Below are 16,257 nucleotides of genomic sequence, written 5' to 3'. Positions count from 1 at the left end.
GTTTGTTGCTGCCTGTCCAGTTTGTGCGCAGAACAAGAGTGCCAATCGGCCCAGCTCTGGACTTCTTCACCCCCTACCTATCCCCCGGCGACCATGGTCGCATCTGGCCCTGGACTTTGTCACTGGGTTGCCCTCTTCTGAGGGGAACACGGTCATTCTGACTATTGTGGACAGATTCAGCAAGTTCGCCCACTTTGTGCCCATCTCCAAGCTTCCCTCTGCCTCTGAGATGTCCAAGATCCTGGTTAGGGAGGTTTTCAGGGTCCACGGATTGCCCAGTGACATAGTTTCCGACCGTGGCCCTCAGTTCACCTCTGCTGTCTGGAAATCCTTCTGTTTGGCCATTGGAGCTACAGTCAGTCTCACATCTGGATTTCACTCCCAATCTAATGGACAGGCGGAGAGAGCCAATCAGAAGATGGAATCCACGCTGCGCTGCCTTGTTTCCTCCAACCCCACCTCTTGGGTCTCTCAGTTGCCTTGGGTTGAGTATGCCCACAATACTCTCCCTACTTCTGCCACTGGGATGTCATCCTTCCAGTGCCTATACGGCTACCAACCCCCCTTGTTTCCTTCTCAGGAGAAGGATCTCTCGGTTCCCTCTGTCCAGGCCCACATTCGTAGTTGCCACCGGACCTGGCATTGGGCCAGAAAGGCCCTCCTTAGAGTTTCTGACCGGTATCAGCTCCAGGCGAATCGTCGCCGTAGTCCAGCCCCCGCTTATGCCATCGGAGATAGGGTCTGGTTGGCTACACGGGACCTTCCTCTGCGGACTGAGTCAAGGAAACTGTCGCCGAGGTTCATTGGTCCATTTGTGGTGGAGAGAGTGATTAATCCTGTTGTGGTTCGACTCAAGTTGCCGAGTACGCTCAGAGTCCATCCAACCTTCCATGTCTCCTGCCTCAAGCCTGTTCTCCTAAGCCCTCTGTTGCCCCCTCCTCCTCCTCCTCGGGTGATCGGAGGAGGTCCTGTCTACACGGTGCGCCGCATCATGGATTCCAGACGGCGGGGCCGGGGTTTCCAATATCTCGTGGACTGGGAGGGGTATGGTCCTGAGGAGAGGAGTTGGATTCCTCGGCGTCAGATCCTTGATGCTGACCTCCTTCGTGACTTCTACCGCCTCCATCCTGGCGCTCTGGGTAGTCCGCCCGGTGGCGTTCATCGGAGGGGGGGTACTGTCATGAACCCTGCGTCCTGAGTCTGTTCCTGCCTGTGTTGCCGTTTTTCTGCTCTGAATCTCCTGTTTCCCGAAGGTTCCTGAACGCACCCTGTCCGGTTGCCGGGCGACGTTGCTAGGCGGGTGATCTCTCGATTACCCGCACCTGCTTCTCATCAGCTTCGGCACACCTGGTCCTGATCATCATCCCTTCTTAAGCTCTGACCTGACATCCATTCCCTGCCGGATCGTTAGCCATGAACAGTATGTTTGTCAGCGTATCAGCCTCTGAGTTACTAGCGTTAGTTTTGTTGTTTTGCACCTTGTTGGCTTGCCGTGTACTTACCTCCGTTTGTTTCTGTCTACAGTCATTCTCCCGGAACCTTCACCCAACCCCTGCCTGGTTGTCGGCGGCTGCCGAGCCATCATTGGATCTGCCACTTCACCTCCACCAACTCATCTCCGCCGCCCGCTCTGTCTCCTGGATTATTCTGCATCTTTTTTTGAATCTGTTAATAAATACTCACCTTCGTTCAACTCACCTTGTCCTGGTCTGCTTCTGGGTTCTGGGTTCTGGCTTAGAAAACCGTGACAGGGAGCCAGAAATCTTTCTGATTGAGAGGGGGTCAAATACTTATTTCCCTCAATAAAATGCAAATCAATTTATAACATTTTTGACATGTGTTTTCTGGATTTTGTTGTTGTTATTCTGTCTCTCACTGTTCAAATAAACCTAACATTAAAATTATAGACTGATCATTTGGCGATTGGCGTGTAAGCTTTTTGGCGCGTATACAGTTAGGCCCTAAAGCTTAGGTTTACGCACTAATGACAGATAGCCTAAAATAATGAAAGAAAAACCTCAATGTAGCCTATAGATATAAATTGAACAAAAATTATACATTTATGGATTTTTTAAGGTTTTCATCCACACAATATTTAATGACCCTAAACCCGCCTGCGGGGACGGCGGGTTTAGAGTCAACCTGGACATCACTATTCTGTTGACAGTCTTTTGTATTCTGCAGTACTAATGAGAAACAGAGTAAAGGGAGGGACACATAAAGCTCTCATAACGCATGTTTACTTTGGATCCTTGCTATCTTTGTGTGCTGGTCAGAGGCAGGGAGATGAAGAGGGAGAGGAAGAGGGAGAGTAATGCCTTTCATGCTCTCAGGAATACTTAAAAGATGGAGACTCTTACTCAGAGTAGAGAATATCAAAGCAATGACACTCAAGCCCCAAACCACATGAAAAGCTAATGAGGCGTGACTGTAATTGTGGTATCATTAGAGAAACCCTGTGAATGAGAGAGACAGATGACTAACATTACCATCAACCTGAACGTGAGATGTTTGCTGCTGTCTAATTACATGCACATATTCACCCCAATGGGATAATTAGGTACATTAAGAACTTCTACAAGAGCAGAGATGAGTGAGTAGGTAGGTGAGAGCCATGACAGAATGTTAAATAATTTCTTACTGAACCAACCAACCTCTCCAACTGGGAAGGATGCGAGTGTGACATCACCACCCCAACATTAGTAGATTGACTTGTTCTCCCCAGCGAATCAAACTTGAACTTAAGGTGAATTTTCACTTACTCCATCGACCTTAATGTATGACTAAGTTCAAATTTCAGGAAGTTAGTATTCACCTGCTTGGTGACACACATAGCCCCTGATGGAGAAAGACCCTGATGCAACATGCCACAGATAATAAATACTTAACAACACCGTCCTCATCCTCCATCCTCCCCTCCGAGGCATCAGAGATTTATGAAACGCCAGCGGAAGCATTGACAGCCAGGAACATTCATAAGGTTACTCTCCTCATCTCCCGGCTAATGCTTTCAGTGTCGTAGAATTGTTGTGCGTCTGCCCCGTCATCCTGATTCATGTTTTATGGAACAGGTTGGCTATTCAAATATATTCTGATTTCACCTCAGATGTGTTCTGCCAAGAGGCACAGTCATAACGCTGTGATGTGAAAGCTTTGCTGGTCTTGTTTGATGATGGCCTTTATAGCCCTTTGTTACTTTGTTCTTGTTCATCATAGCCTCTGTCTAGTTTTCATTCCATCAATCAATCAAATAAATGCATTTTATAAAGCTCTTTTTACATCAACAAAGTGCTTTACAGATATAGTAAATACCCACTCTGCACAAACTGGTTGAATCAACGTTGTTTCCAAGTAATTTCAACAACAAAAAATGTATGTGATTACGTTGAATCAACATGGAAAACTGATTGGATTTGCTAAAAGTCAACAACGTAAAGGGATTTCGGGAATGTTTGTATTTGTTTTACACAACTTTTAACCTAAATCCAATAACATGCTTCAAATGTTTGTTGATTTCATGTTGAATTCACATTAGTTGACAACTTAATCAAATATAAATCAAAACTGGACGTTGAAATGACGTCTGTGTCCAGTGGGTTGAGAGTACTATGTTCATTAAGGTTAAGTGTTTGTACTCTATTTACTGTAACTAAAACACATCAATATGGAATTGAAGTTGGGCTAGCGCCCATATGGTTGTTGTTTGCGTTTACCATGAACGATAATAAGCTGCACTTTTACTCTTTGATTGGCAAAGAACAACATTGCCTGTTGTATTTGATGCAGTCTTAACTTAGCCTGTGTAACAGTCTCTTTAGCTAATCCCCTCCCATGTGCCAAAGAGATTGGCCTTTCTGCCATTTTCAAATATGAACGTTCTATCATTAATGAGCTCGAGAAGAGCAGAGGATTTTAATTTGTTACTAATGCTATTTGAGGCTCCACATGTTTTCATGCCATGGAAAATATTAATGATATTTCAAACAATGAGCAACTCCGTCGTCAATCCAGCGCATATTGAAGATGGGTCATGGCTAGTTTTTGTCAAATTAACGTAAAAAGTTGAAATTTTTAGCATTTTAGTTAACCTTAACTCTCTTCCTAACCTTAACCTAATTATCCTAACCTGATACATTATTATCCTAACCTGTTACGTAAGTTCTCCTAACCTGCTACGAAAAGTCAAATTTGACGTTAATTTGACAAAAGCTGGATCACTTCTAGCCATCACCTTGAGATTGCCAAAAGGCCAGTCTCTTTGGTAATGACAAGGAGTGGGAAGGAGTGGAATGTTAGCTAAAGAGACTGGTACTCTTTAGTACAGGACATGCTGGTTCAGCGTTATTCTCTCTAACTCTCTCTTCTCTCTAACTACTTAATTGGATGATTCCTCTGAAGAGGAGGCTTTTTAGAGCCTTGTTGCTTCTCTATAATATGTGCTTGGTGGTCTGGTTAGGAAAACACTTGGGTGAAAACACAGAGTGTTGCAAGTTCAAATACCAAAGAGTCCCAAAGAGTACTTCTGTTTTTACACCTGCCAACAAACCACTTATTTTAATGTAAATTGCTATGTAGTCTAAGTAAAGATGTAGATGAAGTGAATTAAATTAACCATTTAAGTTACTACGAAGCAAAGAAAATAGAAATGTCTGTTTTTTGTTAGACTTGCATCCAGAGATATTGAAGTAAAAAAATTGAACAATTATTCTGTCAAACTCATTCAGAGCGCAGGGAGCTCAGGTGAATGAATAGTCTGCTCTCAATTCAGAAAGAGACCAACTACAACACACAAAAGGTTTCTGACTCAGAGTGACAAGCTACTGTACTGTAAACAGGAAATTGGGAGGGGGAATCAATTGAGCAACAAAAACAGGTGTCACACACACACGTTTATGCCAGTTAACTCAGGAAGCCGGACATCAAAATGTAAAACTGTAGGCTACAATACATCGAACATGGATAATGAGGAGGGATTATCAGGATGGAATCACATTAAGATATTATTTTCTGAATAGCAAACAGAGATACTGTATACTGTGTATCATCACAAACAAGATTAGATTAGCAAGATTATCAACCAAGCGCCTCTGGATATTCATTTATCAAACAATGATAAATGTGAGTATGAATGTGAGAGAACCAATTCCTCCAGAGACACAAGACCAACTCCAGCCCCCCTCTTTGGAGGACAACTGTAGACACAATTTTCAAAGGAGTAGCTAGAAATCATCTGAGCAACTCCAATTCCCTGATTTCCCCCCTACTTCTCAGAAAGATACAACTTTTCCAAACAGCCACCGGCTCTGGTCTCCATCCTCCCGCCTCATATCAGCAAGCCATGGTCAGAGCAGCTCATCTCAGCCAAACAGGGTTGGCATGGAGACCACAGTGTCTGCACCTGCAGCACCAGAGAGCATGTCCTCACAGTGAACCCTGCCAAGTGTGCTCCACAGAGTAAAATGTCTCTCTCTCTCTCTCTTTCTCTCTCTGTGCATGCTGGGAGTTTTTTGGAGTTTGAGTGTTTGGTGTGGAGGGCTTGTCCTAACTTATTTCTTGTTTCTTTCCTTGGTTTTCCTTTCAATTTCTCTTTTCTGTTTGTTTTAGTGGTACCCACTGTTTTTATTTTCAAAGTTAGGGAGGAAGAGGACAGAGGTTTAGTTTCCTGGGGTTTTGAACGGTGTGGTGTGAGCGATGGCTTCACAGCCTAGCACAGAGGAGACGCTGTCGGCATGGATTCAGGTGTGTTCCTGAGAATGGAATTAAGGTGGAGGAGGTTCTGCTCGCGGTCGGCGAACAGGTAGGAGCTGAATTTATACATTCCGCATCCAGAATGAACAAAGCTGTGGTTGTGTTTATGAAAAGAGCAAATTTGGTGGATAGGCTCATTTCTAGTGGTATATTTGTAAGGGGTGTATTGGTGCCAATTTCTCCTCTTTCTACCCCTTCGACTAGGGTGGTAGTTGCAAATTTGCCTCCGTTTATTACGGATGATCAAATCAGGAAGGAGTTGAGTCGTTTTGGTAAGTTTGCTAGTGGTTTGTGTATTGTCGGCAGGTTTTCAGTCAGATGCCGTCAAGCATGTTGTTTCATTCCGGAGGCAAGTGTTCATGTTTCTGAATAACAATGAGCAACATTTAAATGTGCATTTTAAAGTGAGGTTTTGCCAGCACAGATAGTCTACGGTGCTTTGAGTGTGGGGATTTGGGGCATAAGAGCTTTGCGTGCCCACATAAAGGCCGTAGACAAGGTGAGGGTTCAAGCACAAGTGGGGGAAATCGAGGTCAACGTGCAGGGGGCCATGAGACGCAGGCAGCAGAGGCTGGGCCAAGTCATGCTACAGATGGTGGGTTAGATGAGGCTGGACCTAGTCATGCTACAGATGGTAGTGTAGCTAAGGCTGGGTCTAGTCATGCTATAGGTGGTGGTGTAGGTGAGGCTGGGTCTAGTCATGTTATGGAGGGTGGGGTAGATGAGGCTGGGTCTAGTCATGTTATGGAGGGTGGGGTAGATGAGGCTGGGTCTAGTCATGTTATGGATGGTGGTGTAGATAAGGCTGGGTCTAGTCATGTTATGGATGGTGGTGTAGATGAGGCTGGGTCTAGTCATGTTATGGATGGTGGTGTAGCTGAGACGGGGTCTAGTCATGTCATGGATGGGGGTGTAGATGAGGCTGGGCTTAGTCAGGTTATGCTAGTGGATGAGGAGAGTATAGTGGGGAAGGGTAAGCAACTAGGGGGGGTGGAGGAGGGTGTCAAGCGGAAGAGGAAAAAGGGGGAGAAGAAAGGAGGTGGGAGGGCAGAGGCTGGTGTGGTGAAAGGCACCAAGGAACCTTTGCCTGGTGCTGGGGGGGAGATCCCGACTAGAGAGGAAGAGTAGGTGGTCAGGATGGGAGATGGAGACGAGGAGGAGGAAGGTGAGTCTGAGGAGGAAGACGATGAGGAGGATTTCTTTTCAGACTTTCCTCAATGGGTCCAGAGCTGACAGCCAGTCAGTCAGAGGGGTCAAAGTACACGGTGAGGGAACTGTCAAGGTTCCTGAATGAGACTAAGGGGAAAAAAGTTAATCTTGAGGCTTTTTTTTGCGATCCGGGAAAGTTTGTTAGATCAGTACAACATGCTATGAAAAATGAGGATAATGGTGTCCTCTCACCCGGGAAACGATTTAGGTTGAAGAAGTGTGTCACAACCGTGCGTAAAAGTCTACCTTCGGACACTGTTTAGATTAAAGTTTTCTTTCTGGCACTGGGGCTTTTTGAGCTTTGCTATTGGTCTCTTTCTCTGCTGGCTTTTCTCCCACTTCTTATGGAGACTCTTTGGGTAGGCTCGCTTAATATTAATGGCGCCAGAGATGCGGGAAAGAGGAGTGTGTTGGGTGAATATGTAAAACAAAAAAAAGTACAGGTGTTGTTTCTGCAGGAGACGCATAGTGATGTGGTGAATGAAGTTGATTGGGGCTCTGGTGGAAAGGGGCAAGTGTGCTGAGCCATGGGACAAATGTTAGTGCAGGGGTGGCAGTCCTTTTTGTACCGGGTCTGTCTGTAAAAATGTGCTCCTCAAAAGAGGTGTGTAGGGGTAGACTGCTTGTAGTAAAAGCAGAAATTAACAACAAGGGTTTTGTCTTTATAAAGATGTATGCGCCTAACACAGGGAGAGAGAGGGGGCTTCTATTTGGCTTTCTTAGACAGGAACTCTCACAGATATTGCCTGAGGAGACGCTGGTGGTCGGCGGGGACTGGAACTGTACGATGGATCTTACGAAAGACAGAAATGGGGAGGAGCCTCATTCTGGTTCATTGGGGGTGTTAAGGGACATTATTAATCAGTTTGACCTAGTGGATGTTTGGAGAACTAGACATCCCAACACAAGAAGGTATACATGGGTGAAGGTCTTTGGGGCTAGGGTGAGTGCAGCCCGGCTTGATCGATTGTACATGTCTAGGAATCAGAGCAATAGGCTGTTGGGCGCTACTATTCTCCCGGTAGGTTTTTCGGATCATCACATAACCATGGCTCGGCTGTCTATTTCACAAGGGCCTCGGCAGGCATCCTATTGGAAGTTTAATGTAAAGCTCTTACAAGATGCCACTGTTTGCTCAGGTTTCCAGACTTTTGGGGAAAGGTGGGGGCAGTATGAGTCTCTGAGTCAATGGTAGGATGTGGGAGAAGTCCAAATTCGGCTTTTCTGCCAACAGTATACAGCTCTCTCATCCTCAGAGGCTAGGAGAGTATTGGGGGAACTCGAGCGTAGTATTAGTGAGTTGGAGGTAGAGCTGGTGGGGCAAGGCAATGTAGGCCTCCAGGCTAATTTAGCTGAACTACGTAGGGACCTGGGCAGTTTTTTCCAGGTTAAAGCAAAGGGAGCACTTGTAAGAGCTAGGTTCTCCATGCTCAAGGAGATGGATGCTCCCAGCTCCTTCTTCTTTGGTTTGGAAAGACAGAGCGGTGAAGCCAAGGGTATGCATTGTCTTCGGCTTTCGGATGGGCGGGTGACCTCTGTGGTGGGGGAGATGCAGGAGCGGACTGTGGAGTTTTATACAGAGTTGTATAGGGCAGAACTGTGTGATCCTATGTGTGCTCAGGTTTTGTTTGCCGAACTCCCTAAGCTCTCTCTGGTACAAAAGGATGAAATGGACATTCCCCTGTTGTCCCATGAACTGGCAGAGGCCGTAACCCAGATGTCCCCCGGCCGTGCACCGGGGGTCGATGGACTCCCAGTGGAGTTTTATAAAAAATTCTGGTGAATAATTGGACTGGACTTCTTTTGCGTGTTGCGTGAGTGCGTCGGGTTAGGAGAGTTGCCGATGAGCTGCCGGAAGGCGGCTCTGACTCTCCTGCCCAAAAAAGGGGACTTGTGTGAACTTAAGAACTGGAGGCCTGTGGCATTGCTCTGTGCGGACTACAAGATATTTGCCAAGGTCCTCGCTAACAGACTGAAATCCCATCTGGACTCTATAGTACACAAGGACCAGACATATTGTGTACCAGGACGCTCAATCACGGACAACTTGTTCTTAATCAGGGACATGTTGGACTTGTCAAGAGGTTCTAATGTGAACTTTGGTCTGGTCTCTTTAGATCAAGAGAAGGCTTTTGATAGAGTGGACCATGAGTATCTGTTTAATGTGATGTCTGTGTTTGGGTTTGGGGAAAGGTTTTTGGCCTATGTGAAGATGTTGTATGCTGGGGAATCGTGTATGGTTAAGGTGGGAGGGGGGCTCAGTAGGCCAGTCTGGGTAAGGCGGGGCATTAGACAAGGATGCCCTCTATCAGGGCAGTTATATACACTAGCCATTGAGCCTTTTTTGGGCCTGCTACGCAGGAGACTGCAGGGAGTGTGCTGGACAGGCATAGCAGTGTCAGCATATGCAGATGACGTTTCTGTGATGGTCAGGGATGGTCAGGATATGCAGGCACTAGAGAATAGTCTGAAGGTGTACGAGGGAGCTTCGTCAGCTAAGGTAAACTGGGGCAAGAGCAAAGCTCTGTTATGTGGGGCATGGGGGGATAGGGCCCCTCCTCTGCTTCCAGGGGGTTTGCAGTGGGGTTGTGAAGGGCTTAAAATGTTGGGGGTGTACCTGAGCTCGGAGAGGTGGGTCAGGAAGAACTGGGAGGGGCTGTCACAGGCAGTGGTGTCAAGACTGGCCAGGGAGACTGGCCAGGGAGGGTGCTGATAATCAACAACCTGGTGGCATCTTCCCTGTGGCATAAACTGGCTGTCCTCAATCCCCCCGCCGGTCTGCTCGCAGACCTTCAACGCAAGCTGGTGGATTTTTTCTGGTCGGGCCATCACTGGCTGAGGGCGGCAGTGTTGTATATGTCCATAAATGAAGGAGGACAGGGCCTGGTGGAACTGGAAAGCAGGGTGGCTGCATTCCGACTAAAGGCGGCGCAGAGACTGCTGTACCATACTGATGTCAGATGGAGGGAGCCAGCATGCGCGCTGCTGAGGAGAGCTGGCGGATTAGGGTTGGACCGGCAGCTATTCCTCATGAGGCTGGAGGGGCTGAGTACAGCAGGTCTCTCTGATTTTTACTCTGCGGTGCTGAGGGCCTGGCAGCTACTAAGGCCCACATGAGAAGGGGGTGTGGAGCCTGGGCTGTGGGTGTGGGAGGAGCCTATCTTCCACAACCCAGCCATCCTTTTGAGATCGGTTCAGTCGGCCACCCTGAAGAGGCGACTGATGGCAGCGGGATTACTAAGGCTGGGTGACCTGCGACTGCTGGGAGAGGAGGGGTGGAAAACCCCAGAAGTGTTTGAGCGGCCAAAGGGGGAAGGGCCACCAATGTTTCCGCCACTGCACGTGACGGCAGAGACTGGGGACTGGCAAGGGGGTCTGGAGGACTTGTTAGATTTTAACACTCCGAACCTGATGGATTTTGAAGGGGTGGGAGGTAAAGCCCTATACAACCTCTGTATTAAGGTAAGGAACATCAGGAGCCTAACAGGAGTGAAGGCACATCAATGGCAGGGAGTATGTGGGGCGGAGAGTATGGTGGGTTTTAGATGGAGGGGGCTCTACAAACTCCCAGTACCAAAGAGGTCAGGGAACCTCCAGTGGAGGGTTTTACATGGAGCCCTGGCCACTAACAGCTGGTTGGCACGGGTTGAACTGGGAGTCGGACAGGGGTGTCCTTTCTGTGTCATGAGTGAAACTGTGATTCATGTGTTAATGCCTTTAATGTCTCTGTTGGAATGTCTGTGTGAGAGGTTGGGGGTGGAGTTTACTGTCGGGATGTTTATAATGGGGTACAGGTATTCAAATAAGGAAAAGGCAAAATGTGTGTTGTTGAATTTTCTGTTTGCTCAGGCAAAGTTAGCTATTTGGATAACAAGGAGGAACAGGGTCAAAGGTGGAGGGATAACAGACCCTTTACTATTATTTAATGGGATGGTCTCTGCGCGCCTTAGGGTAGAATTTGGTTTCTATAAAATGATAAAAAGTGTTGAGATGTTTCAAGAGATATGGTGTGTTGGGGGGGATGTCTGTATAGCTGGGGAAGATGGTCTGGATACAGTGGGGGAAAAAAGTATTTAGTCAGCCACCTATTGTGCAAGTTCTCCCACTTAAAAAGATGAGAGAGGCCTGTAATTTTCATCATAGGTACACGTCAACTATGACAGAGAAAATGAGGAAAAAAAATCCAGAAAATCACATTGTAGGATTTTTAATGAATTTATTTGCAAATTATGGTGGAAAATAAGTATTTGGTCAATAACAAAAGTTTCTCAATACTTTGTTATATACCCTTTGTTGGCAATGACACAGGTCAAATGTTTTCTGTAAGTCTTCATAAGGTTTTCAAACACTGTTGCTGGTATTTTGGCCCATTCCTCCATGCAGATCTCCTCTAGAGCAGTGATGTTTTGGGGCTGTCGCTGGGCAACACGGACTTTCAACTCCCTCCAAAGATTTTCAATGGGGTTGAGATCTGGAGACTGGCTAGGCCACTCCAGGACCTTGAAATGCTTCTTACGAAGCCACTCCTTCGTTGCCCGGGCGGTGTGTTTGGGATCATTGTCATGCTGAAAGACCCAGCCATGTTTCATCTTCAATGCCCTTGCTGATGGAAGGAGGTTTTCCACTCAAAATCTCACGATACATGGCCCCATTCATTCTTTCCTTTACACGGATCAGTCGTCCTGGTCCCTTTGCAGAAAAACAGCCCCAAAGCATGATGTTTCCACCCCCATGCTTCACAGTAGGTATGGTGTTCTTTGGATGTAACTCAGCATTCTTTGTCCTCCAAACACGACGAGTTGAGTTTTTACCAAAAAGTTATATTTTGGTTTCATCTGACCATATGACATTCTCCCAATCCTCTTCTGGATCATCCAAATGCACTCTAGCAAACTTCAGACGGGCCTGGACATGTACTGGCTTAAGCAGGGAGACACGTCTGGCATTGCAGGATTTGAGTCCCTGGCGGCGTAGTGTGTTACTGATGGTAGGCTTTGTTACTTTGGTCCCAGCTCTCTGCAGGTCATTCACTAGGTCCCCCCGTGTGGTTCTGGAATTTTTGCTCACCGTTCTTGTGATCATTTTGACCCCACGGGGTGAGATCTTGCGTGGAGCCCCAGATCGAGGGAGATTATCAGTGGTCTTGTATGTCTTCCATTTCCTAATAATTGCTCCCACAGTTGATTTCTTCAAACCAAGCTGCTTACCTATTGCAGATTCAATCTTCCCAGCCTGGTGCAGGTCTACAATTTTGTTTCTGGTGTCCTTTGACAGCTCTTTGGTCTTGGCCATAGTGGAGTTTGGAGTGTGACTGTTTGAGGTTGTGGACAGGTGTCTTTTATACTGATAACAAGTTCAAACAGGTGCCATTAATACAGGTAACGAGTGGAGGACAGAGGAGCCTCTTAAAGAAGAAGCTACAGGTCTGTGAGAGCCAGAAATCTTGCTTGTTTGTAGGTGACCAAATACTTATTTTCCACCATAATTTGCAAATAAATTCATTAAAAATCCTACAATGTGATTTTCTGGAAAGAAAATTCTAAATTTGTCTGTCATAGTTGACGTGTACCTATGATGAAAATTACAGGCCTCTCTCATCTTTTTAAGTGGGAGAACTTGCACAATTGGTGGCTGACTAAATACTTTTTTCCCCCACTGTATACAGTTGTAGAAGTGGTGAGGTTTGGGTTATTGTGATGTGTGGTGTTGTTTTTGTATCGTGGGGTAGAGGGAAAGGTGAGTGTGTAGTACAGGGGATATTGGTAATTTTTTATTTTAGGGGGTCGGGGGGGTTGTGAGGTTTTAATGAAATGAGGATGTACCATTAAAGAAAGACAAAAAGTCTCTCTCTGAGTGTGGTTCTCTCTCTCGTTGTCTTTCTCTCCCTTACACTCTCTCACTCTTTCATTCATTCGCTTTCACCCCCCACTTCTTTCACTCACTCAAATCTTCTCACCCTGTCACTTCCACTCACTACTCTGACTCTGACTCCCTCGCTAGCTATCATCCTCTCCCCCCTCCATTATGGTTCAGTGCAGGAACATCTGGCCAAATGGCACATGGATTATGTCACCAGACAAGACAACATCTGGCCATCAGGAACTGACACACTACACTCTTGGCTGACTCTACACCGATCATCATTGTGCAAATCAAAAGATGATTCAATTTCTTTGATTTCACTGCCAGCCATTGCACAACCTGGCCATAACTGCAGCTATTGCAGGCCAGTACTTGGTAAAGGAAAGGTAATAGAAGATAGAGGTTAAAAGAGAGAAGTCCTTACCTGCCAGAATATACTGTCTATTGTGCTCCCCAGGAAGCCCTCCCTGGTTTCAGACAACAGGAGCTTGGGTCCCAGGATCGTCATGAACTCATCGAAGTCTACCTGCCCGTCTCCTAGACACACAGTATGACATGTCTTATTCACAAAGAAAGTTTTATTGCAAATCAGTGAGGACAAAGTCTTCATTTGAGTCTGTGTTCTTTCCTTTCTATCCCTATTCTCTCTCCTCCCTCCTCTTCCTCATTTCCCTGCAGAAGAGGTTGTGTGCTGTCCATGCAGGGCAACTCAATCTGCCCCTTCACTCTTCCTCTCCTCCTTTCCTCCCTCTCCTCTGACAGGGGTGACCTCCTTAGGGCACGCTGGCACTGTCACATTTGATGCCATCGATTGTCCCTCTCTGTGCATCCTGTCTCATCACTGGGGACAGTCAGCCAGTGCAGCCAGTGCAGCCAGTGCGGTCAGGGCCCCTGAGCTGTCGTGATGGATGAATGAATGGATAGTAGGACGGATGTGATTTAAACCTAACAAAAGCAGCTGATGCCAGGCATCATGTATTACGAGCATTACACCCCTATAAAAAGCAAAGGGAGCAATTGCAATGCTGAGATCTCCAACAAAGACCACAAGCTTCTAAGCAATCCACCAAGGGCATTCTGCTGAGCTGGGTAACAATTTGATGGATCACTCTGACAGTAGAACAGGTTATCAGATCAACTCAATGAATCCATCTATATTTTATACAGATCAGCTGGACTGTTGCAGCTGCTGCTCAGAGAGAAATAATCAATGGCCATCCGTGAATGTGTCACGTGTCTCTAATTCACACAGCTGCTAGCTTGGCAAAGACACAATAAACACCCTCAAATCCCATTTATCTGGTAATGTACCTGGCTATGGATGCCTCCTCCGTTTGATCACCATGGGTTTGATCACCATGGTCTTTTGTGTTGTGTCTACAGACATGAAAATGAGACGAGATTGAGGCAAATTGCTTTGAAAAGAACACAAATTGATGTTTTGAAAACATCTCTCACTGTAATAATAGAGACGTAATAGCAACGACAATCCAGCCAAACCTTCTTATCTTGGCCAGCGAGTTTATCTCTTTCTGAAGGAGTTTCCTCACTCAGTCACAGCGAGTGAAATCAACAGATGAGAAATGGTCCTCCAGTTCTCCCCCTCTACCAGACCAAAAGGGACTCATACATTGATTGCTGTCACACCTCAGAATGTACAAGCAATATCTATAACAAATATGACAGATACAGTGGGGAGAACAAGTATTTGATACACTGCCGATTTTGCAGGTTTTCCTACTTACAAAGCATGTAGAGGTCTGTAATTTGTATCATAGGTACACTTCAACGGTGAGAGACGGAATCTAAAACAAAAATCCAGAAAATCACATTGTATGATTTTTAAGTAATTAATTTGCATTTTATTGCATGACATAAGTATTTGATACATCAGAAAAGCAGTACTTAATATTTGGTACAGAAACCTTTGTTTGCAATTACAGAGATCATACGTTTCCTGTAGGTCTTGACCAGGTTTGCACACACTGCAGCAGGGATTTTGGCCCACTCCTCCATACAGACCTTCTCCAGATCCTTCAGGTTTCGGGGCTGTCGCTGGGCAATACGGACTTTCAGCTCCCTCCAAAGATGTTCTATTGGGTTCAGGTCTGGAGACTGGCTAGGCCACTCCAGGACCTTGAGATGCTTCTTACGGAGCCACTCCTTAGTTGCCCTGGCTGTGTGTTTCGGGTCGTTGTCATGCTGGAAGACCCAGCCACGACCCATCTTCAATGCTCTTACTGAGGGAAGGAGGTTGTTGGCCAAGATCTCACGATACATGGCCCCATCCATCCTCCCCTCAATACGGTGCAGTCGTCCTGTCCCCTTTGCAGAAAAGCATCCCCAAAGAATGATGTTTCCACCTCCATGCTTCACGTTTGGGATGGTGTTCTTGGGGTTGTACTCATCCTTCTTTTTCCTCCAAACACGGTGAGTGGAGTTTAGACCAAAAAGCTATATTTTTGTCTCATCAGACCACATGACCTTCTCCCATTCCTCCTCTGGATCATCCAGATGGTCATTGGCAAACTTCAGACGGGCCTGGACATGCGCTGGCTTGAGCAGGGGGACCTTGCGTGCGCTGCAGGATTTTAATCCATGACGGCGTAGTGTGTTACTAATGGTTTTCTTTGAGACTGTGGTCCCAGCTCTCTTCAGGTCATTGACCAGGTCCTGCCGTGTAGTTCTGGGCTGATCCCTCACCTTCCTCATGATCATTGATGCCCCACGAGGTGAGATCTTGCATGGAGCCCCAGACCGAGGGTGATTGACCATCATCTTGAACTTCTTCCATTTTCTAATAATTGCGCCAACAGTTGTTGCCTTCTCACCAAGCTGCTTGCCTATTGTCCTGTAGCCCATCCCAGCCTTGTGCAGGTCTACAATTTTATCCCTGATGTCCTTACACAGCTCTCTGGTCTTGGCCATTGTGGAGAGGTTGGAGTATGTTTGATTGAGTGTGTGGACAGGTGTCTTTTATACAGGTAACGAGTTCAAACAGGTGCAGTTAATACAGGTAATGAGTGGAGAACAGGAGGGCTTCTTAAAGAAAAACTAACAGGTCTGTGAGAGCCGGAATTCTTACTGGTTGGTAGGTGATCAAATACTTATGTCATGCAATAAAATGCAAATGAATTACTTAAAAATCATACAATGTGATTTTCTGGATTTTTGTTTTAGATTCCGTCTCTCACAGTTGAAGTGTACCTATGATAAAAGTTACAGACCTCTACATACTTTGTAAGTAGGAAAACCTGCAAATTCGTGGTCCTCTGTAGCTCAGCTGGTAGAGCACGGCGCTTGTAACACCAAGGTAGTGGGTTCGATCCCCGGGACCACCCATACACAAAAATGTATGCACGCATGACTGTAAGTCGCTTTGGATAAAAGCGTCTGCTAAATGGCACATTATTTATTTATTATTAAAATCGGCAGTGT

At 46.2% G+C, this 16,257-nt stretch overlaps 1 protein-coding gene across 1 annotated transcript in view; it reads right to left on the bottom strand.

Moving 5' to 3' along the window:
* LOC311105804 (calcium-binding protein 8-like) overlaps positions 1 to 16,257 on the bottom strand; it is a 98,738-nt gene that overhangs the window by 60,987 nt on the left and 21,494 nt on the right. The window contains exon 5 of the mRNA XM_084148004.1: positions 13,244 to 13,356. Within this exon, the coding sequence (XP_084004130.1) occupies positions 13,244 to 13,356 (113 nt within the window). The remainder of the gene's footprint in view (positions 1 to 13,243; positions 13,357 to 16,257) is intronic.

The sequence above is a fragment of the Coregonus lavaretus genome, assembly GCF_964263955.1.
Source record: "Coregonus lavaretus genome assembly, chromosome: 30".
NCBI lineage: Eukaryota > Metazoa > Chordata > Actinopteri > Salmoniformes > Salmonidae > Coregonus > Coregonus lavaretus.
The sequence above is the reverse complement of the archived record's forward strand: the minus strand, read 5'-3'. Positions and strand labels throughout refer to the sequence as shown.